Genomic DNA, 24,544 nt, shown 5'->3' with positions numbered 1-24,544 from the left:
TAGCCATTGGGTGTATCCTCACCAGCAAAACATTAGCAAAGCAGTTAGTGTAACACGGTTATAGCACCAGCGACCTGTGTTTAATTCCTGCCGGTGTCTGTAAGCAGTTTGTGCGTTCTCCCTGTTACCACTGAATTTCCTCTAGGTGCTCTGGTTTCCTCCATCATTCCAAAGATGCAAGGGTTACGGTTGGTAAGTTGTGGACATGCCATGTTGGCGCCGGAAACATGGCGACACTTGTGGGCTGCCCCCAGCACATCCTCTTGTGTCATTGACGCAAATCAAATAATGCATTTCACTGTATACAGTGTTTTGATGTTCATGTGACAAATAAAGCTAATTCTTAAAGACTGAACTGCCTTCTTAAACTACTGCACCATCACCTTTTGGGGGGCAGGTAGGGATAGGAAATAAATGCTGTCCTTGTCAGCAAAAAAAAAAGGTAACAGCGGTTAGCATAACATTATTACAGCACTTGCAATCTGAGTTCAATTCTCACTACTTTATGTTCACTCTGTGACCACATGGGCTTCTTCTGGATACTCTGGTTTCTTGCCCCTATTTTATAACTGGTGAGAAAATACAAAAAAATGGAGTGCAAAGGGACTTGGGAGTCATCGTGTAGGGTTCCCTAAAGGTTAATTTGTAGGCTGAGTCGATGGTGCGGAAGGCAAATGCAATGTTAACATTCATTTCAAGAGGACTAGAATATAAAAGCAAGGATGTAATGTTGAAACTTTGTGAAGCACTGTTGAGACCTCACTTGGAGCATTGTGGGCCCCTTAGGGCCCCTTATCTTCGAAAGGATGTGCTGAAACTGACGAGGGTTCAAAGGAGGTTCACGAAAATGATTCCAGGATTGAACGGCTTATCATATGTAGGGCGTCTGATGGCTCTGGGCCTGTACTCACTAGAATTCAGAAGAATGAGGGGTGACCTCATTGAAACTTATTGAATGGTGAAAGGCCTCGATAGAATGGATGTGGAGAGGAGTTTCCTGTGGTGGGAGAATCTTAAGACCAGAGGACACAGCCTCAGAATAGAGATTTGACCTTTTAGAACGGAGATGAAGAGGAATTTCTTTAGCCAGAGAGTGGTGAATCTGTGGAATTCTTTGTCACAGATAGCCATGGAGGCTAAGTCTTTATTTATATTTAAGCTAGAGGTTGATAGATTTGTGATTGGTCAGGGCGTAAAGGGATACGGAGAGAAGGCAGGAGATTGGGGCTAAGAGGAAATTGGATCAGCCGTGATAAAATGGCAGCGTAGACTTGATGGGTCACGTAGCCCAATTCTGCTCCTATATCTTATGGTCTTACTACAGAGATGTGCAGATTAGTAGGTTGATTGGTCACGTAGGTGTGATTGGGTGGTGCGGGATTGTTGGGCGAGAAAGGCCTGTTACTTTGCTGTATTTGTAAATAAAATGTATGATTAAGCAGAAACATGTAAGGTAGACAACCTTGGGTTTCCAGTTGAGGTGGATTCATTACCAGCTGACCATTCTGGCATCTTCACTATCTACACCGTGTCTACATTATCACTGGCACGGTGAAGGCAAGACCTCCTGCACCTGTGAGGTACTTATCATTTTAATCTTATTTTGCGGGTTGTTTCAGAATGAAGTGACAGCAGAAAGGGAGATCCTAAAGGACAAGTATCAGGAAGTGTTGGATCGGCAGGCGCAGGTGGAGAATCAGCTCCAGATCAAAGTCCGTTGTCTTCAGCAGCAGCAGGAAGAAGAGGAGAACATTTACCAGGTAAATGCCTGTAGAAAGCAAAAGAAACCTGCATTTACATAGCACCAAACAACAGGAATTCTGCAGATGCTGGAAATTCAAGCAACACACATCAAAGTTGCTGGTGAACGCAGCAGTCCAGGCAGCATCTCTAGGAAGAGGTGCAGTCGACGTTTCAGGCCGAGACCCTTCATCAGAACTAACTGAAGGAAGAGTGAGTAAGAGATTTGAAAGTTGGAGGGGGAGGGGGAGATCCAAAATGATAGGAGAAGACAGGAGGGGGAGGGATGGAGCCAAGAGCTGGACAGGTGATTGGCAAAAGGGATACGAGAGGATCATGGGACAGGAGGTCCGGGAAGAAAGACAAGGTGGCGGGGGGGGGGTACCCAGAGGATGGGCAAGGGGTATAGTGAGAGGGACAGAGGGAGAAAAAGGAGAGAGAGAGAAAGAATGTGTGTATAAAAATAAATAACAGATGGGGTACGAGGGGGAGGTGGGGCATTAGCGGAAGTTAGAGAAGTCAGTGTTCATGCCATCAGATTGGAGGCTACCCAGACGGAATATAAGGTGGTGTTCCTCCAACCTGAGTGTGGCTTCATCTTTACAGTAGAGGAGGCCGTGGATAGACATGTCGGAATGGGATGTGGAATTAAAATGTGTGGCCACTGGGAGATCCTGCTTTCTCTGGCGGACAGAGCGTAGGTGTTCAGCAAAGCGGTCTCCCAGTCTGCGTCGGGTCTCGCCAATATATAAAAGGCCACATCGGGAGCACCGGACGCAGTATATCACCCCAGCCGACTCACAAGTGAAGTGTCGCCTCACCTGGAAGGACTGTTTGGGGCCCTGAATGGTGGTAAGGGAGGAAGTGTAAGGGCATGTGTAGCACCTGTTCCGCTTACACGGATAAATGCCAGGAGGGAGATCAGTGGGGAGGGATGGGGGGGACGAATGGACAAGGGAGTTGCGTATGGAGCGATCCCTGCGGAATGCAAGGCGGGGGGGAGGGAAAGATGTGCTTAGTGGTGTGATCCCGTTGGAGGTGGCGGAAGTTACGGAGAATAATATGTTGGACCCGGAGGCTGGTTGGGTGGTAGGTGAGGACCAGGGGAACCCTATTCCTAGTGGGTGGCGGGAGGATGGAGTGAGAGCAGATGTACGTGGAATGGGGGAGATGCGTTTAAGAGCAGAGTTGATAGTGGAGGAAGGGAAGCCCCTTTCTTTAAAAAAGGAGGATATCTCCCTTGTCCTAGAATGAAAAGCCTCATCCTGAGAGCAGATGCGGCGGAGACGGAGGAATTGCGAGAAGGGGATGGTGTTTTTGCAAGAGACAGGGTGAGAAGAGGAATAGTCCAGATAGCTGTGAGAGTCAGTAGGCTTATAGTAGACGTCAGTGGATAAGCTTGTCTCCAGAGACAGAGACAGAAACAGAAAGATCTAGAAAGGGGAGGGAGGTGTCGGAAATGGACCAGGTAAACTTGAGGGCAGGGTGAAAGTTGGAGGCAAAGTTAATAAAGTCAACGAGCTCTGCATGCGTGGTCTATGCTTTTTGGACCAGTCCCTATATACTTCCATCCCCCATCAGGAAGGTCTCAAAGCTCTACGCTTCTTTTTGGATTCCAGACCTAATCAGTTCCCCTCTACCACCACTCTGCTTCGTCTAGCAGAATTAGTCCTTACTCTTAATAATTTCTCCTTTGGCTCCTCCCACTTCCTCCAAACTAAAGGTGTAGCTATGGGCACCCGTATGGGTCCTAGCTATGCCTGCCTTTTTGTTGGCTTTGTGGAACAATCTATGTTCCGTGCCTATTCTGGTATCTGTCCCCCACTTTTCCTTCGCTACATCGACGACTGCATTGGCGCTGCTTCCTGCACGCATGCAGAGCTCATTGACTTTATTAACTTTGCCTCCAACTTTCACCCTGCCCTCAAGTTTACCTGGTCCATTTCTGACACCTCTCTCCCCTTTCTAGATCTTTCTGTCTCTGTCTCTGGAGACAGCTTATCCACTGAAGTCTACTATAAGCCTACTGACTCTCACAGCTATCTGGACTATTCCTCTTCTCACCCTGTCTCTTGCAAAAATGCCATCCCCTTCTCGCAATTCCTCCGTCTCCGCCGCATCTGCTCTCAGGATGAGGCTTTTCATTCTAGGACGAGGGAGATGTCCTCCTTTTTTTAAAGAAAGGGGCTTCCCTTCCTCCACTATCAATTCTGCTCTTAAACGCATCTCCCCCATTCCACGTACATCTGCTCTCACTCAATCCTCCCGCCACCCCACTAGGAATAGGGTTCCCCTGGTCCTCACCTACCACCCAACCAGCCTCCGGGTCCAACATATTATTCTCCGTAACTTCCGCCGCCTCCAACGGGATCCCACCACTAAGCACATCATTCCCTCCCCCCCCCCCCCCCCCCACATTCCGCAGGGATCGCTCCATACGCGACTCCCTTGTCCATTCATCCCCCCCATCCCTCCCCACTGATCTCCCTCCTGGCACTTATCCGTGTAAGCGGAACAAGTGCTACCCATGCCCTTACACTTCCTCCCTTACCACCATTCAGGGCCCCAAACAGTCCTTCCAGGTGAGGCGACACTTCACCTGTGAGTCGGCTGGGGTGATATACTGCGTCTGGTGCTCCCGATGTGGCCTTCTATATATTGGCGAGACCCGACGCAGACTGGGAGACTGCTTTGCTGAACACCTACGCTCTGTCTGCCAGAGAAAGCAGGATCTCCCAGTGGCCACACATTTTAATTCCACATCCCATTCCGACATGTCTATCCACGGCCTCCTCTACTGTAAAGATGAAGCCACACTCAGGTTGGAGGAACAACACCTTATATTCCGTCTGGGTAGCCTCCAATCTGATGGCATGAACATTGACTTCTCTAACTTCCGCTAATGCCCCACCTCCCCCTCATACCCCATCTGTTACTTATTTTTATACACACATTCTTTCTCTCTCTCTCTCTCTCTCTCTCTCTCTCTCTCTCTCTCCTTTTTCTCCCTCTGTCCCTCTCACTATACCCCTTGCCCATCCTCTGGGAACCCGCCCCCCCCCCCCCCCCGCCACCTTGTCTTTCTCCCCGGACCTCCTGTCCCATGATCCTCTCGTATCCCTTTTGCCAATCACCTGTCCAGCTCTTGACTCCATCCCTCCCCCTCCTGTCTTCTCCTATCATTTTGGATCTCCCCCTCCCCCTCCCACTTTCAAATCTCTTACTAGCTCTTCTTTCAGTTAGTCCTGACGAAGGGTCTTGGCCTGAAACGTCGACTGTACCTCTTCCTAGAGATGCTGCCTGGCCTGCTGCCTTCACCAGCAACTTTGATGTGTGTTGTTTACATAGCACCCATCATTGAGCACATTTACAAGAAGCACTACCACAAGAAAGTGGCATCCATCATTAAGGACCCATCATGCTCTCTTTCCGCTACTGCCATTGGGTGGGGTACAGGACCTTGGGTCGCACACCACCAGGTTCAGCAACAGTTATTACCCATCAACCATCAGGCTCCTGAACCATTGTGGATAACTTCACATATTTCAACACTGAACAGATTCAACAACCTATGGACTTGCTTTCAACGACTCTATAACTCATGTTCTCAGTATTATTTATTTACTTACTGTTTGAACAATTTGTTTTCCTTTGCACATTGGCTGTTTGTTAGTCTTTGTTTTATATATGGTTTCTCATAAATTCTGTTGTATTTCTTTATTTTCCTGTAAATGCCTGCAAGAAAATTAATTTCCAGATAGTAAACAGTGACGTAGTAATGTACTTTGATAATAAATTTACTTTAACTGTTCGCAAAATGCCTTGCAGTCTATAAAGAAGTGTAATCCTTGTGGTTATGTGGGAAATTCAGCTAGCTTGTACACAGCAAGTTCCCACAAACAGTAACATGACAGTCTGTTATTAATTATTGATATTTGTGATGCTTGTGGGCCAATATATGGAGAAAGCATTTATTTTCTATTTCCAGAGATTATTCTATTGTGCATTTTAGTCTGATTCTGAACTTTCAACATGTTGAAAAGACATCTGATTTAGCTTCATAAACACAGCCTTCGTAAACCAAATCATAACCTGATTCTGCAGGTGCCAGAAGACTTGAGTAACACCGACAAAATTCTGGAGGAACTCCAAGTCAGGCAGCATCTGTAGAGGGTAATAAACAGCTGACATTTTAGGCCCTTATTAGGACTAGAAAGGCAGGGGGCACATGCCAGGATAAGAAAAAGTGGGGAGGGGAAATAGTACAAGCTGGTGAGACGGTGGAAGGTGGATAGGTGGGGGAGATGATGAGTATAAAAAGTAAAGGGCTGGAGAAGAAGGAATCTAATAGAGGATGGTGGACCAAGGAAGAAGGAAACTGGAGGAAGGTGATGGGAAACTGAGGAAAAGCAAGGGGTGAGAGGGTATGGGGAATGGAAAAAAGGGGAAGGGTTAGGAATTACCATAAGTTTGAGAAATCAGTGTTCATGCTGTCTTGTTAGAGGCTACCTAGACAGAATATGAAGTGTTGCTCCTCCAACCTGAGTTTGGCCTCATCATGGAGGTAGAGGAGGTCATGGACTGTCATGCCAGAATGGGACTCGGAAATTGAATTGAAATGGGCAGCCACTGGGAGATCCAGTCTTTTGTGAAGGTGCTTAATAAAGGCAGTCCTGCAGTCTGTGTTGGGCCTTGCCCATGTAGAGGAGGCTGCATCAAGAACACCAGATGACCTTGACAGGCTTGTGTGAAATGTCAACTCACCTGGAAAGACTGGGGTCTTGACTGATGGTGAGGGAGGAGGTTTAGCTCCACGTCATTTCTAGTTGGCCTGCACTCCCAGATGATTCCAGTGAATGAAGAGCTAGGAAAGTTTTATTGCAATAACATTGTATGCCAAAAGCAGTGTGCTTAGATTTATCTGAAATCAGTGGGACAAACTTTTCAGTTACTGGGATCATTCCAAGTCGACAGCTCAGATCTGGTCTGTTCCGACAGAGTCCACAACAGTAGTAAGAGCAGCCTTGCATTTTTAACTATAATTACCACTGTGGCTGTTTTCCTATGACTAGGCATTTTAGTAAACATGCAACCACATAAGCATTTTAAAAGTCGGTGGCCTAGTGACTTTTTTTTTCCTGAACTGAGGAGGTGAATTAAGTGTTGTGCAATGGGTCCACTGCCATATTTGTGCATGTGTTTGATATGTCAGTGACACATTAGTTGCCCAGAAATGCCCTTGATATGGTTAAAAGCTGATGGCCCAATTGCAGGGCCCTATGGTGTCATGACGACGTGTAAAACTGATCTGTTGGCCCTCTTCTGTTCCTTGAAGATTCCTGAATTGAGACAGACCAAGGCGTTGGGAGCAAGGGCAGTGCTTTAGGGAGAACTGATTTAACCCTATTCTAGTTTTTGCCATCCCATTTTATACAAAGGATGATTCCGTTGCTCCAGAATGCTCCACAGATCTGTGGAAGCATTTTGCAATTCTCTCTGGAATACATGTTAGAATATAGAATAGTACAGCAGAGGACCAGACCCCTTGGCCATGGGGTAATTATCTGCCTCATGAAAATAATCCCTTCTGCTTACACAATGTCCGGATCTCTCTATTCTTGGCATTTCTAAGAGCCTGTTAAGCATATCTATTATAGTTGCCTCCATTGCCACCCCTGACAATGCCTTCCATGCATCCACCATGCTCTGTGTTTTTAAAATAAAAATTTGCCCTGTACACTTAGCTCGAATTTGCTATCTCTCGCCTTAAGTACATTTGTATCTTCCCTTTAGTATGAGGCATTTGAACCCCTGGAAGTTAATAAAAAAAAAAAATACCAGTTGTCTACTCTTTCTATACCCTTCATAATCATGTAAACTTCTGTCAGGTCTCAACTCAGCCTCTATCACTCCAGAGAAAGCAACCTAAGTTTGCCCAACCTCTCCTTATAACACATGCCCTCTAATCCAGAGAGCAAACTAGTAAACTTTTTCAGCACCTTCTCCAGAGCCTCCACATCCTTCCTTTAATGGGGCAAAGAAAATTTTCTGAATAGAATATTCCAGATAAAGTTAGTTCAGTGCCCGAGCTCAACTTTGTGGTGCTGAATTAAACATAGAAACATAGAAAAGCTACAGCACATTACAGGCTCTTCGACCCACAAAGCTGTGCCAAACATGTCCTTACCTTAGAACTACCTGGGCTTACCGATAGCCCTCTATTTTTCTAAGCTCCATGTATCCATCCAGGAGTCTCTTAAAAGACCCTATTGTATCCACCTCCACCACCGCCGCTGGCAGCCCATTCCACACACTCACCACTCTCCGCATCTTTAAAACAAAAACTTACCCCTGATATCTCCTCTGTGCCTACTTCCAAGCACCTTAAAACTATGCCCTCGTGTGCTAGCCATTTCAGCCCTGGGGAGAAAGCTCTGACTATCCACATGATCAATGCCTCTCATCATCTTATACACCTCTTTCAAGTCACCTCTCATCCTCTGTCATTCCAAGGAGAAAAGGCTGAGTTCACTCAACCTATTTCTCATAAGGCATGCTCCCCAATCCAGGCAACATCCTTGTAAATCTCCTCTGCACCTTTTCTACGGTTTCCACGTCCTTCCTGTAGTGAGGCAACCAGAATTGAGCACAGTACTCCAAGTGGGGTAAATTAACATTTACTATTAGACATGAAATCCCCAAGGCTGCACTGCCATTTTTGTTAATTGGGCTCCTACTCTCAAGCTCTGTAACTCATTTTGAAGTTGATAATTAATAATGCATTCAGCATTTTCAATTTAACTTAAAATGCTCCATTACATGAAATACCAAAAATCAAGCTGCTTTTAGGAAGACAAGTAAAATCTGTTGAGTGGCCACTTTATTAGGCACATCTGTTCACCTGTATTAATACAAGTATCTAATCAACCAATCGTATGGCAGCAACTCAGTGCATAAAAGCATGCAGACATGGTTAGGAGGTTCAGTTGTTGTTCAGACTAAACATCAGAATGGGGAAGAAATGTGATATAAGTGACTTTGACTGTGGAATGATTGTTGGTGCCATATGGGGTTGTTTGATTATCTCAGAAACTGCTGATCTCCTGAGGTTTTCATACACAACAGTCTCTAGTGTTTACAGAGAATGGGCAGCAGTTCCGTGGATGGAAATGCCTTGTTAATGAGAGAGGTCAGAGGAGAATGGCCAGACTGGTTCAAGGTGACAGGGAAGTGACAGTAACTCAAATAACCACGCGTACCAATAGTGGTATGGGGAAGAACACATCTGAATGCATAACACATTAAAGCTTGACATTGACATTAGACCTTGAAGTGGGTGGGCTACAGCAGCAGAATACCATGAACATCCACTCAGTGGCCATTTTATTAGGTTCAAGAGGCACCCAATAAAGTGACCACTGAGTATATTCTTTGCTGCTATTGCAATGTGTATAACTTTTTCGTACTTTCACAATATTACAGGATAATGTTAAGCAGATCAAGGAGATGAAGGTCAGACTGGAGGAGTTGAAGAGGAAATCTGAAAAGGAGAAGAAAGAATTTACTCAAAAAGAACAAGAGCTGAAGAATGAAGTTGAGAGGCTCTACGAGAATGGGAAGCGGTATGTAAACCTTTTATTTCTGTGATTGAAATAGCAAATTCTTAATGCATTCATAAACTGCATTAAGAATGAAGGTGATTAGCAAAAAAAGGTTAAAAGTCAAATGAGAAAAGTGTTTATCCCAGGGTCAGATCCTAGCCAGTACATCCAGAGGAGATTCAAGGCAAGTCAGATAAGTACTTGTAAGTATTTATTTTCGGAGCTTAGGAGAATAGGAAATTCTGGATTGTAGTTGCACAGTGATTGCAGACAGTGAGGAACTGAATGATCTCTGCTTCAATTTCTGTTCTTTGAAGGCAAGTTAGGGTTCATGATAAATGCTGCCTTTCCCATCCATCTGCTGAGTATGAGTAATCTTAAAGATCTAAGTAGTATTTTTTTTTAAAAGAACAATTCTACACAGAAACAAAATGGCATGTGGAAATATTATTATTGGATAACCATGAGTTGGATCATTATATGTTCACATTTGAATCTACTAGCAGCCAAATGTAAGCATTTTTTTTCTATTGTCTAGTGAATAAGAAGCTGAAATAAAGCATTTGAAACTAGGATATTGAACTAGTTTATGAAACTGTCAGATACATTAATAGGAAAACGTTGGGATATATATTTTGGAAATGTATCATGTGGCTTCAGCAAAATTAGCTTGAGTGCTTTTTGTCAGCTGGCATCTGTTAGTGGTGATGAATTTTAAACTGCGAGAATTCACTGGCATTCAGAAGAATTCATGATGCTGCTCTCTCTCCCTGGGGTTTGTCTTTAAAACCATGCTTCAAAGGTTGTCCTAGCTGTCTGTCAGATCGCATCTAAGCTACAGTGCAAGTACATTTTCAATATTATTGTTTTAGACTCAAGTCAGGGGAAGTGATCTCCATGAAGAAAATGCAAAGTTGTCACTGAAGGGAACAAAGGATATCTACTACTTTTGTCTACTTATCCAGAAAGAAGCTGATATCCCCTTCCTAATTATAGCAATTAATTGTATCTTGAGTACATCTGTGGCTTTTGCCTTCACTATTCCATCTGGATATCAATTCTGTATATTCTGACTTACAGTGGGCCAAAACTACTAACTTCATTGGCAAAAGAAGTACATACTTTAAAAATGCAACACACACAAAATGCTGGTGGAACGCAGCAGGCCAGACAGCATCCATAGGAAGAAGCACAGTTGATGTTTTGGGCCAAGACCCTTCGTCAGGACTGACGAAGGGACTCAGCCCGAAAAGTTGACTGTGCTTCTTCCTATGGATGCTGTCTGGCCTGCTGCGTTCCACCAGCATTTTGTGTGTGTTGCTTGAATTTCCAGCATCTGCAGATTTTCTCGTGTTTGCGTACTTTAAGAATGCACTTGTTTTTGAATTGATGCATTCATTTTCCTCCTCGACAGATTTGCAGGTCCCCTTTATGTAAGGATGCCTCTCTAAAATTTCCAAAATCAAAATATGTTTATTATTGAAGTATGTATATGTCAATGCATACTACCTTGAGGTTCATTTCCAGTCATTGTCTGCATTTGTAAAAGGAAATTTAAGTATTTCTCCTGCTGTAACATGAGAATGATGTCCATTATTGCCAAGAGCAAATGGTCAACATTCTTTTCTAATAAGAATCAGAATCAGGTTTATTATCATTGGCATGTAACGTGAAATTTGTTAACTTAGCAGCAGCAGTTCAATGCAATACTTACCTGGCAGAGAGGAAAATAAAATAAAACATAACAAACAAACAAGTAAATCAATTATGTATATTGAATAGATTATTAAAAAATGTGCAAAAACAGAAATATTGTATATTTTTAAAAAGTGAGGTAGTGTCCAAAGCTTCAAAGTCCATTTAGGAATCGGATGACAGAGGGGAAGAAGCTGTTCCTGAATTGCTGAGTGTGTGCCTTCAGACTTCTGTACCTCCTACCTGATGGTAACAGTGAGAAAAGGGCATGCCCTGGGTGCTGGAGGTCCTTAATAATGGACGCTGCCTTTCTGAGACACCGCTCCCTAAAGATGTCCTGGGTACTTTGTAGGCTAGTACCCAAGATGGAGCTGACTAGATTTACAACCTTCTGCAGCTTCTTTCGGTCCTGTGCAGTGGCCCCTCTGTACCAGACAGTGATGCAGCCTGTCAGAATGCTCTCCACGGCAGAACTATAGAAGTTTTTGAGTGTATTTGTTGACATGCCAAATCTCTTCAAACTCCTAATAAATTATAGCCGCTGTTTTGCCTTCTTTATGACTACATCAGTATGTTGGGACCAGGTTAGATCCTCAGAGATCTTGTCGCCCAGGAACTTGAAGCTGCTCACTCTCTCCACTTCTGATCCCTCTATGAGGATTGGTATGTGTTCCTTCATCTTACCCTTCTGGAAGTCCACAATCAGCTCTTTTGCTTTACTGACATAAAATGCCAGGTTGTTGCTGTGGCACCACTCCACTAGTTGGCATAACTCACTCCTGTACACCCTCTCGTCACCACCTGAGATTCTACCAACAATGGTTGTATCGTCAGCAAATAGATGGTATTTGAGCTATGCCTGTGGGGGTGCAGGAATTCACATTAAAAAGGTTGCTGGGCATGGGTGAGAGAGCACAGGTCAGGGTATTTTTAGCTTTCTTAAGGGGTACAGTGCTTTTTTTAATAGGATATGATGGATAAGGAGGAATAGGGTACTAGAATGGCCAATGGCCAAAGATGGGAGGATAAAGTGTAGGTTAGGTTGGGTGGGGGGGGAGGGGGGGTGGGGTGTGTGTGTGTGAGAGAGAGATTGAGAGAGATTGATTGATTGGGCGAAGGGATTTAGAATGTAAGTCTATGGCACACTCTGGAGCAGAAGGTGGCGGTAATGTACCATTAAGCTGGGTGCCAACCGCCGTAAAACAAGACGGAGAAGAAGAAGAGCTATGCCTAGCCCCACAGTCATGGGTGTAGAGAGAGTCGAGCAGTGGGCTAAGCACACGTCCCTGAGGTGCGCCAGTGTTGATCGTCAGGGAGGAGGATATGTTATCACCAATCCACACAGATTGTGGTCTTCCGGTTAGGAAGTCAAGGATCCAATTGTAGAGGGAGGTACAGAGGCCCAGGTTCTGTAACTTCTCAATCAGGATTGTGGGAATGATGGTATTAAATGCTGAGCTGTAGTTAGCGATTAACAGCATCCTGACATAGGTGCTTGTTTTGTCCAGGTGGTCAAGCTGTGTGGAGAGCCATTGAGATTGTGTCTGCTGTTGACCTATTGTGGCGATAGGCAAATTGCAATGAGTTTAAGTCTTTGCTGAGGCAGGAGATCAGTCTAGTCATGACCAACCTCTCAAAGCATTTCATCACTGTAGATGTGAGTGCTACCGGGCAATAGTCACTAAGGCAGCTCACATTATTCTTCTTAGGCACTGGTATAATTGTTGCCTTTTTGAAGCAAGTGGGAGCTTCCACCTGTAGCACTGGGAAGTTGAAAATGTCCTTGAATATTTCTGCTAGATGGTTGGCACAGGTTTTCAGAGCCTTACCAGGTACTCCATTGGGACCTGCTGCCTTGCGAGAGTTCACTCTCTTTAAAGACAGTCTGACATCGGCCTCTGAGACAGAGATCACAGGGTCATCAGGTGCAGAAGGGATCTTCACAGCTGTAGTTATATTCTCCCTTTCAAAACGGGCATAGAGTTTATCTGGTAGTGAAGCATCACTGCCATTCATGCTATTGGGTTTTGCTTTGTTGGAGATAATGTCTTGCAAGTCCTGCCAGAGTTGCCGTGCATCCAATGTTGCCTCCAACCTCGTTCGAAATTGTCTTTTTGCCCTTGAAATAGCCCTCCGCAAACCATGCCTGGTTTTATGGTACAGGCCTGGGTTGCCAGACTGCCTCATTTCGCCCCCCCTCCTTTCCTGTCCTGCTTCCTGTGCTTAATTGTGTATTTTTGAAAAAAGCTTTGAAAACCTGCATGTGCTGTTCTTGAGAAGTTTGTACAGACAAGGTTTACCACAGAATCACTCATTGCAACATTTGTGGGTATAGAAATCTCTTCCAAATAAATAATTGAAAATACTCCTTCAGAAGCCAGACACAAAGAAATCATTGTTAGTTCAAGGAAATTGGCTTTTATATTTCAGAAAGCTCTTTCCAATAAACCATTACAGTTTGATACTGAAATCTTTCTCCTGTTAGTATGATACAGTATGTTCCTGTGTTCTAGGCTGATGAAGGAACAAGAAGAGAAGGGGAAACAGGTTGCCATTCTGATAAGCAGTCATTCGGATAAAAAGTAAGTCAGATACAGATTCATTTATTTATCACACGTACATCAAAACATAAAGTGAAATGTATTGTTAACCTAAGGATGTATTAACAACCTAAAGATATGATGTGTTGGGGGAAGCCCGTAGGTGTCATCACATATTCTAGCACCAACATAGCATGCTCACAATGCTTGACAAAACAACGTGGCACAAAAAGCAACAAAACAACAGCAAAACAAGCCTTTGCTGCATTGCCTATGCGATGCAGGCAGTGTATGGCCTTGACCCATGTGATAACAGGTGCAAAATATATTTCAAGTGAATGCACATTACAAGGTTGTATAGTTATGATTCAAAGAGCACCTTGAGAGCTTCAAGAGAAGACCATCACAACAAGTAGGTAGAGAACAACTGTTCCAAGTTCAGCTACTAAATAAAAGTTTGCAAGATCTTTTATTTAAAGATTAGCTTTATTTGTCACAAGTGCATCGAAAGATACAGTGAAATGTATCATTTACATCAAGCCAAATCAGTAAGGATTGTGCTGGGGGCAGTCCACAAGTGTTGCCTAGCATGCTGCATCTCACTAACCCTAATGCATCTATGGAACGTGGGAGGAAACTGGAGCACCTGGAGAAAGCCACACTGTCGTGGGGAGAATGTACAAACTCCTTAAAGACAGCAACGGGAATCGAACCCCGATCTTGTAGCTGGTGCGGTGAAGTGATTACACTAGCCACTATGCCACCTTGAGGCCCTCCGTTGATCGGGATCACCATGGATGTTGCATCCCAGCTGTCCACGTGACGTGCAAGCCAGGCAGTATAATATGGAGAGCAAGCTGTTGTCCATGTAGCAGGTTCCCCTTCTCCATGTAGCTGATGAACCCAGAGGAACAGCAGAGACCAATACTATTTGTACCAGCAGTATCACAGGAGTTGCCAGTCAAATTTGATCTCAATATAGGAGACTGCCTTAGGGACTTCAGCTCCAGATTTTTCCTTTGGGTTTACTACTGAAGCCTTCCCACAAGTGGGTATAGCCGCAAGGCAGCAGAGGTTTGAGATCAGAGTCTTCTTTCTCCAAGATGAGCTGCCAACCACAGCTGATGAGCTCCATCTAGCCAAAGCGACTAGTTTTAAGGTGCCAGTAACCTGACTTTGTCCCTTCTTCTGTCAGTAGAAACAGTTCAGCCAGGCTTAGTAGCTAAGCCACACATGAAGGCCAGGAACTGGACTTGGTTGCCAGAAACTATTTGAGACGCACACCATTGGGAGCATTTAAGAGGTAGTGGGAACTTGTTCCCAATACCACCCCTAGCTATAACAACCTTAAGGAACCACTGTGGCTCACATCACCTCTGACCGAAGTTTGATCCTGATCCTGGTGTTGAATTTGTGGAGTTTGCATGTTCGCCTTATGACTGCGGATTCTCCTAGGTTCTCCGTTTTCATCTCCAATCTTCTGGAGATGTGTTTGGATTATGAAGTGAATTCAGCTAATTACCCCTGCCGTAGTGAGTGACAGGAAAGGTAGGGGAGAGTTGATGAGTGCGAGAGAGAGAGTGGGTTACAAGGGGATAAGTGGGAGAATTAGGCTGATAAGAATGGCTTGAGTGCTGGCATTAACTCAATGGGCTAAATGGTCTTCAGTGAAGAAAAACAAAGTGATTAACTTAGAATTTCAGCTAAATGTTGCCGGGGGAGGAGGGGGGGACTTTTTTCTGGAAATCCACTTAATCAGTGCACTGGTGAAGGAATTTTATATGCAAATTATGTCCAGCATGTGTCTCATTTCTTTTCTGCTGTCAGTACATTGGTGCTGATTATTGGTACAACAGCCAGCATACTCCGATTCATCTCCACACAAATGCTGCAGCTTTGTGTTTATGGCAAAACACCCCTGGTGAGCCCAAGGTGACAGAGAAATAGAACCATGGGAGCATTCTGGTGGAGGAAAGACAACACAATGTTCTACAATGGGTTCTCGACCACTGCACTTTGGATGCCTGAAATTTGAATATGTACTCCCACTGTAATGCAGGAAGTGTTAGCAGGGCAGGGCTCACTCACTGGAGTCATTAGAACATAAAATGGTACACCACAGGAACAGGCCTTTCGGCCCACAATGTTCTGTCTGTACAATGTCCATATCCTTCCATTTTCCTCGCATGTTCAGGGATGTTGATCAGGCGGATCTATACCTGTGCTGATCTGTTGACACAAGTCAGTATGATTGACTCCAATCTTGTTCTTATTATTGTTCTGGTTGTGCTCCAAACTCTCAACCATTATTACTTTTTTCTTTAACCTTTTTTTATATCTTAAACAAATGGTGGACACCAATAGTACTAACCACTCTGATATTTTTGTTATAATGTTGGATGTTTCCAGAATTATTTGAATCTGGTTTCTGGGCCATTAAATCTGCAATCTATTTTCTTGCAAATTCAGTTTTAATCTTGGCTGGCTGGCTGTTGCAGGGAGAAGCTGAATGAGGATTTGGCAAAACTGCAACTCCAGCATAACAAGCTCAACAAGAACATCTTGGAGGAGACGGAGCGTGCATTAAAAGCCGAGGTTCATGTCTTTGTTGTATGTTCTGGGGTTTGGGTATTCTATGGGCACATTGCTACCAGTCATGGGCACCAGCTTTACACTTGCAATTAATTCGTGACCTTGTAAAACACAATGGTACAACATAGATTATAGAACATTACGGCATAATGTTGTGCCGACTTTTTATCCTATTCTAAGATCAACTTAACCCTTTGCTCCCGCATAGCCCTCCATTTTTCTATCATCCATGTGCTCATCTCAGAGTTAAATGCCCCTAATGTATCTGCCTTTGCCACCACCCTTGGCATGGTGTTCCATGCACCCATCACTCCCTGCATTTGGAAAAAAAAACAACAACTTGCCAAAGACATTCCCACATCTACTTTCTTCCAATCACCTTAAAATTATGCCCCCTCTTAGTAGCCTTTTTCACCCTGGGAAAAATCTCTGGCTATCCTCTTGATCAATGCCTTATCATCTTGTACACTTCTATCAAGTCAGCTCTTATCCTTCTTCACTCCAAAGAGAAAAGTCCTAGCTCGCTCAACCTATCCTCCTAAGACATGCTCTCTAATGCAGGCAGCATCCTGGCAAATCTCCTCTGCACCCTCTCTAAAGCTATCATATCCTTCCTATAATGAGGCAACTAGAACTGAGCATAATACTCCCAAGTGTGGTCTAACCAGAGTTTTATAGCACCACAACATTACCTCGTGGCTCATGAACTCAATCCCCTGACAAATAAAGGTCAACACACCATTTGCCTTCTTTAACACCCTATCAACTTGCACAGATGCGAAGCCCAGGATCCCTCTGTGCCTCCACACTGTTAAGAATCCTCCCATTAATCCTGTATTCTGTCTCCAAACTCGACCTTTTGAAGTGATCACTTCACAAAGTGAATCTTTGTGAATCAGTAAATCTCCTGTGATCTGAACTTTGTTTGCCTTTGTTAAGGCTAAAAGCAAATAGTGTGAATTGTTAAACTAATTTGTTTTTTGGGGTAAAGTGTGGTTAAACACGTCTTTAAGGAGATCTGATGGTAAGGAAGCTGTATTTGCCGTATTGTCTGAATTAAAGACTGACCAAGAGAAGGAAAGATAAGTTTCATATGTGTCAAATGTACATCGAAATGTACAGTGAAAATGCATCATTTTGCGCCAGTGACCAACATGGTACGAGGACGTGCTGAAGGCAGTCTGCAAGTGTTGGCACACTTCTGGTGCCAGCATTTCTTGTATCCCCAACAACTATTTTGTTTTGCTTAGATCCTGCGTTTCTACCTGCTACATTTCATTTACATCCTGAGAGGTGGCAGATGGAATTTGTCACTTCCCTTCCTACGGAGGGGAGCAAATAATAGGATACAGAGAGTGGGGTGGGAAAGATACATAATAGGATAATGAGAATTATAAAGATTAGTTTTATTTGCCACATGTACATCGAAACATACAGCGAAATGCGCCATTTGCGCCAACTACCAACACAGTCTGAATATGTACTGGTGGGCAGCCTGCAAGTGTCGCCATACTCCCTGCACCAATATAGTATGCCCACCACTTACTAACCCGTTTCTTTTTGGAATGCGAAAGGAAACCAGAGAACATAGAGGAAACCCACGTGGTCACGGGGAGAGCATACAAGCTCCTTACAGACAGAAGTGGGAGTCGAACCCCGATCAGTGATCGCTGGCGCTGTAAAGCAATTGCGCTATACAATTGTGTCACCATTCCAGTGCAATGAAGGAGTGCTTCACTGTCAGAAGTTATAAATATCGGATAAGATGTTAAACCAAAGATCTTTTCTGCTTTTGTTCTTTTCACCCCTTTTTGTTCTTATTTTATCATTCCATAATAAAGCATAACAAGCTGTGCTTTCATTTATCAGCAGGCAACCCAGCTTCATGCGAATGCTGAAAGGCCTTGATAGAGTGGATGTGGAGAGGATGTTTCCTATGGTGGGGCGGGGGGGGGGGGGGTGGCGGTCTAAGACCAGAGGACACAGCCTCAGAATAGAGGGGCGTCCTTTTAAAATGGAGATGAGGAGGATGAATTTCTTTAGCCAAAGCGTGACAAATCTGGAATTCTTTGCCACAGATGGGTGTGGAGGCCAAATGATCGGGTATATTTAAGGCAGAGATTGATAGATTCTTGATTGGTTAGGGCATGAAGGGATACGGGGAGAAGGTGGGAGACTGGGGCTGAAGGAAAATGGATCAGCCATGAGGAAGTAGCAGAACAGACTCGATGGGCCAAATGGCTTAATTCTGCTCCTATATCTTATGTACGTGAACTAACTTATTGATAATCTTCATTGTGGACTTGAGTAACACCTCAAATGTCTTTTCTGGGTCCTCACTTAACCCCCATGTGAAACTGCCTTCTGGTTGGATGACAGTGACTAGTGTTCCACAGGGGTCTGTGTTAAGACCTCCTCTTTACACGTTATATGCCAGTGATTTGAATGGCGAATTTATGGCTTTACAGCTATGGAGTCTAGGTCAAAGGGCGTCAAGTGTTATGAGGAGAAGGCAGGAGAATGGGGCTGAGAGGGATAATAAATCAGCTATGATCAAATGGCAGAGCAGACTCAATGGGGCAAATGGTCTAACTCTGCTCCTATCTCTTAGGGTCTTGTGTGGCTCAACACTACAACCTTGAGGACAGTTAATGGTGGGCATTACATGTTAGGTTTGCCAGCAGTGCCTGTCTGGCAAGTATGAAGGAGAAATAAGTGTGCATGTTCTCCATCTTATAAATCGTTAATGTTTAAACTATTACAGGTTCAATCCCTTGAGACCAAGAGAGAGATTGCAGTTATGGTGTTGGACCAAGCAGCTAATGAGGCAAAGTTACAGCTTTGCAACCTAAGGTCAGAGTCATTTAGCTTCAGATTTTTTCCCCTCACCAATTTATTACATCTTTGCACAACTGGGCAGCCCTTTCTTCGAACAATCTGTAGGACATGGAGCAAATGTAAGCCATTCATCAGACCAGTATTTTGTGAAAGCTGAAGGGGTTTATTGACAGACCAGCTCCAAGATGAATTGTTTTCATTTCCTCTGTGTCCTTCAATTCAATGCAAAGGCAGCATCAAAGTTAAAGTTTAGAAAAAGCCCCTTCTGACACTGAGCAAGAACAAGATACTTAAATTATTTTTGGATCTCTTTTAAGCAAGAAACAATGCTCTTTTTCAACCCTACTTGGTTTTTAATTTCCCATGGACTTCAGAATTTATTACGTTTTCACATAGAGTATAGAACAGTACAGGCCCTTCAGCCCACAATGTTGTACTGACCTTTTAATCTACTCCGAGATCAATCTAACCCTTCCCTCTTAACATAGCCCTCAGTCTTTCTAAGGTCTATGTGCCTATATAAGAATTTCTTAACTGTCCTTAATTGTCTTGCTTCTACCGCTATCCCTGCCACCCACCATATCCTTACACAGTCTAATTCACATATGCTAAATGGGTGCATGCGATATAGAAGCACAGAGAGGAAAACTACACAGTTTATGGAACACAGAACAGTACAGCACAATACAGGCCCTTTGACCCACAATGTTATGCTGACCTTTTAACCTACTCCAAAAGCAATCTAACTCTACTCTCCCACATAGCCCTCCATTTTTCTATCACCTGTTTTGTTGTTTATCATCAACTTGTAGAATTTGATTTGTTCTTAGGTCTGCAGCAGGAAGCTCAAACCTTGCACGTGAATGGCAGAGAAGATTGAACGACATCCAGGTTCAAACAGAGAATGTAAAGGTGAGACTGAGATGGCAGCCATATGCCGAATTGTGGTCCAGTGTCTATCAAAGTGGGCACCTGGCCCAAGCAGCTGTTCCTATACACAGTAAGCCTGTACAGGGAGTGTTGCTTTATCCTAAACTGCATCAAGGACATTAGAGAATAGCTAGAAGTCATGGGCGTTCTTGGAATTTTAAGAAATAAAATATTGACAGGTGGTCATTGAGAATCTCAAATGGAACTGTAATGAGGAAGAGTGGGAATATGTCTTAAATTTGGCTCTTTCAGAATGGTTTTCCGGTTATCTTGGTTATTTTAACTGTGGTTCTCTGTTCTTTTGATCAGTAGACTTCACATGTAGTTAACTGATCAGACTTTTACCTGCCTCTCAGGAGATTATCTTTCTCCTTTGAAGTGCTGATGACTTTACTCCACACTCCCAGTAGTTCTTTTTTTAAACAAATGGCTAGCACTTCAGCTTTTCTCTTCCCCCCCACCCACCACCTCTCCTTCCCTCAGAATGCAAATTTGTCTGAATTCCAAACAAGTGTTTGCAAATTCTCCGTCTGGCCACCAGATGGAGGATCTTTCATGTAAGACCTGCAGCAGGAGATTAAAGTTAGCACAAATTGCCACTTTGTCTTGGGGCCAGACTGGTGACTTGCTTTTGGAACTTGCTGAGAAATCTAAAATTTCGGTTATTGCATCTGCCTGCAGGATTTGAGCATGAGTAATATTGCAGAGCATTTGGTTCTCTGTGGTGGCTCAGTGGGTCACCTTGAGCCAGGAGGTGATGACTTCAGACCCCATTCTGAAGGCTGGAGCACAAAATGTAATGTGCCTCAGTCAAAGATGTTGTCTTTTGAATTAGATGTCTAACTGCGGTGGTCTCTGACTAAAGATTTTTCAATATGTATTCCACTAAATCCACATCAAATTTAACATGACTTAATCGTTATCTCATTCCATGTGTAGGAACTTACTGTGTATAAGTTCACTGCTGTTGCTCTGCATTGATCTTAAGACTTGTCAATGGTGTAATTATAAATGCAAAGATGATTTTCTAATATTTTAATCTACATATGCTGTTCACAGAATCAGTACAAGGGTCACATTCAGATGGTCAAGAATGGTGCAAAACTCAACAGTCTACCTCCCATACAAATGCCAACGCTGCCTCCTCTTCCTGCGGAGGTAAGAAAGCCAATACTGAATGATGTAATCCCCTATTTATTCATTCAAAGGATGTGGGTGGTGCAGGCATTTACTGCTGTCTCTAGTTGCCCTTGAACTGAGGAGGCAGTTAAGACCGGAGGTCACATGTAGTACAAACCAGGTTATGAAAATCTGTTACTTTCATGATTGCTGTTACAGAGACCAGCTGTGTTTTTTAAATTCCAACTTTATTTAATTATTTCAATTTAAATTCCCCAGATACCATTGTGGGATTTGAACTCTTGTCTCTGGATCAATGATCAAGAATTTTGCCAGTGACTTAACTACAATGTCTCTGTCCCCTCATTAACTAAAGAGTAATAGTTTCCCCATCAAATCCAAACATCTGATCGTCAGCTGTGTTCTGTGTTCTACTGCACTAACTGGAATTCTCTGTTTCAATAGTTATTTGACTAAAATAAGTAATCCATGGACAGGATCAATTTGAGAAGTATGTGTTAATTCTGGGGACAAAGGCAGTAATAACTTCGTAGCTTTTCATCAACCTCCAGAAATAGAAGTGGACCTACACCTGCTTGATGAGAGGTGACTTGTCAGGTGTGTGTATAAGATGACATGAGGCATAGATTGAGTGGACAGCCAGTGTCATTTTTCCAGGACGGTAATAGCTAATAGAGAGGGCATAGAAACCATAGAAAAACTACAGCACGGAAACAGGCCTTTTGGCCCTTCTTGGCTGTGCTGAACTATTTTCTGCCTAGTCCCACTGACCTGCACACGGACCATATCCCTCCATACACCTCCCATCCATGTATCTGTCCAATTTATTCTTAAATGTTAAAAAAGAACCCGCATTTACCATCTCGTCTGACAGCTCATTCCACACTCCCACCACTCTCTGTGTGAAGAAGCCCCCCCCCCAATGTTCCCTTTAAACTTCTCCCCCCGTCACCCTTAACCCATGTCCTCTGGGTTTTTTTTTCTCCCCTTGCTCAGTGGAAAAAGCCTGCTTGCATTCACTCTATCTATACCCATCATAATTTTATATACCTCTATCAAATCTCCCCTCATTCTTCTACGCTTCAGGAAATAAAGTCCTAACCTATTCAACCTTTCTCTGTAACTGAGTTCTCAAGTCCCGGCAAAATCCTTGTAAACCTTCTCTGCACTCTTTCAACCTTATTAATATCCTTCCTGTAATTTGGTGACCAAAACTGAACACAGTACTCCAGATTCGGCCTCATCAATGCCTTATACAACCTTATCATAACATTCCAGCTCTTATACTCAATATTTTGATTAATAAAGGCCAATGTACCAAAAGCTCTCTTTACAACCCTATCTACCTGTGACGCCACTTTTAAGGGAATTTTGTATCTGTATTCCCAGATCCCTCTGTTCTACTGCACTCCTCAGTGCCTTACCATTTACCCTGTATGTTCTGCCTTGGGTTGTCCTTCCAAAGTGCAATACCTCACACTTGTCTGTATTAAACTCCATCTGCCATTTTTCAGCCCATTTTTTCAGCTGGTCCAAGTCCCTCTGCAGGCTCTGAAAACCTTCCTCACTGTCTACTACACCTCCAATCTTTGTATCATCAGCAAATTTGCTGATCCAATTTACCACATTATCACCTAGATCATTGATATAGATGACAAATAACAATGGACCCAGCACTGATCCCTGTGGCGCACCACTAGTCACAGGCCTCCATTCTGAGAAGCAATTCTGTACCACCACTCTTTGGCTTCTTCCATTGAGCCAGTGTCTAATCCAATTTACCACCTCTCCATGTATACCTAGTGACTGAATTTTCCTAACTAACCTCCCATGCGGGACCTTGTCAAAGGCCTTACTGAAGTCCATGTAGACAACATCCACTGCCTTCCCTTCATCCACTTTCCTGGTAACCTCCTCGAAAAACTCCAACAGATTGGTCGAACATGACCTACCACGCACAAAGCCATGTTGAGTCTCCCTAATAAGTCCCTGTGTATCCAAATGCTTGTAGATTCTGTCTCTTGGTACTCCCTCCAATAACTTACCCACTACTGACGTCAAACTTACCGGCCTGTAATTTCCAGGATTACTTTTCGATCCTTTTTTAAACAACGGAACAAAATGAACTACTCTCCAATGCTCCGGCACCCCACCTGTAGACACAGACATTTTAAATATATCTGCCAGGGCCCCTGCAATTTCAACACTAGGCTCCTTCTAGGTCCGAGGGAATACCCTGTCAGGTCCTGGGGATTTATCCACTTTAATTTGCCTCAAGATAGCAAGCACTTCCTCCTCTTCTATCTGTATAGTTTCCATGATCTCACTACTTGTTTCCCTTAATTCCATAGACTTCATGCCAGTTTCCTTAGTAAATACAGATGCAGAAAACCCATAATCTTAAGGTGATTGGTGTAAAGTATAGAGTGTTTTTTAGGGGTAAGTTTTTAACACAGAGTGGTGGGACAATGAAACACGCTGCCTGGGATGGTGGTAAAAACAGATACATTAGGGACATTTATGTGACTGTTAGGCACATGGATGATGGAAATAACGGAGGGATGTGTGGGAGGGAAGTGTTAGATTGATCTTGGATTAGGTTAAAAGGTCAGCATAACATCGTGGGCTGAAGGGCATATACTACTGTTTTATGTACCGTAGTGATTAATGTAAAGCCAATACAGTGCCAGAGACCCGGGTTCGCTGTCTGTAAGGAGTTTGTACATTCACCTGGTGATGGCATGGGTTTACTCTGGGTGCTCTGTTTTCTCCACATTCCAAAGATGTACAGTTAGGGTTAGTAAGTTGTGGGCATGCTATCTTGGTGCCGGAGGCATGGCAACACTTGTGGGCTGCCCCCAGCACACCCTTAGACTATGTTGGTCATTGACTCAAATGACACATTTCACTGTATGCTTTGATATGATGTACATGTGACAAAGCTAATCTTTAACACTTAATTTTTAATCTTTAATACCAGCCCTTGAGCTTGCCATACCACTTAATAAGGCTGCGTCTGAAGGGCCTGGACTCCCTCGTATGCCATTCCCATGCCCCTGATTATTTTCTTAGTTTAGAAATCCATTGATCCCTGGAAGATATTTAACACTCCGAGCACCCACAGCCCTCTAGAGTAAAGAATTCCAAGCCTTCGGAATATAGGAATTTCTCAGCATGTCAGTTATAATTAGCCTTGCTCTCGACAGTCTGTGTCCCATAGCTCCAGACTCTTCAGCCAGGCAGAGCTGCCTCTCATCACCCATGCATTTGAGCCCTCTGAAGAATTTCCTTCAACATTTCAATGAGTTCACATTTTTCATTTATCTATACTCCAGGTAATATTGATTTGTGCTATTTATTTCCATTGGATCAACCATTTTCATATCACGCATTTAGCTGGTTGTTTGGCATATCTGAACCACAGAGACACTGTCTTCAATTTCCACAAAGATTTTACTGTCTTTGTGC

General features: G+C 43.6%; 1 protein-coding gene across 4 annotated transcripts in view; it reads left to right on the top strand.

The window, feature by feature from the left end:
• The window catches only part of rnf214 (ring finger protein 214), a 60,572-nt gene that overhangs the window by 17,857 nt on the left and 18,171 nt on the right, over positions 1–24,544 (top strand). For all 4 annotated transcript variants that reach the window (XR_011889807.1, XM_072283903.1, XM_072283902.1 and 1 more), the window contains exons 5-11: positions 1,620–1,760; positions 9,223–9,362; positions 13,550–13,618; positions 16,075–16,171; positions 18,933–19,021; positions 19,837–19,918; positions 20,996–21,094. Coding sequence is in view for 3 of the 4 variants with exons in the window: in XM_072283903.1 (XP_072140004.1) it covers positions 1,620–1,760; positions 9,223–9,362; positions 13,550–13,618; positions 16,075–16,171; positions 18,933–19,021; positions 19,837–19,918; positions 20,996–21,094 (717 nt within the window). In the remaining variant the exon portion in view is untranslated. The remainder of the gene's footprint in view (positions 1–1,619; positions 1,761–9,222; positions 9,363–13,549; positions 13,619–16,074; positions 16,172–18,932; positions 19,022–19,836; positions 19,919–20,995; positions 21,095–24,544) is intronic.

The sequence above is a fragment of the Mobula birostris genome, chromosome 20, assembly GCF_030028105.1.
Source record: "Mobula birostris isolate sMobBir1 chromosome 20, sMobBir1.hap1, whole genome shotgun sequence".
In the NCBI taxonomy this organism is placed as follows: Eukaryota; Metazoa; Chordata; class Chondrichthyes; order Myliobatiformes; family Myliobatidae; genus Mobula; species Mobula birostris.
This window is presented reverse-complemented; position numbering and strand designations above follow the sequence as displayed.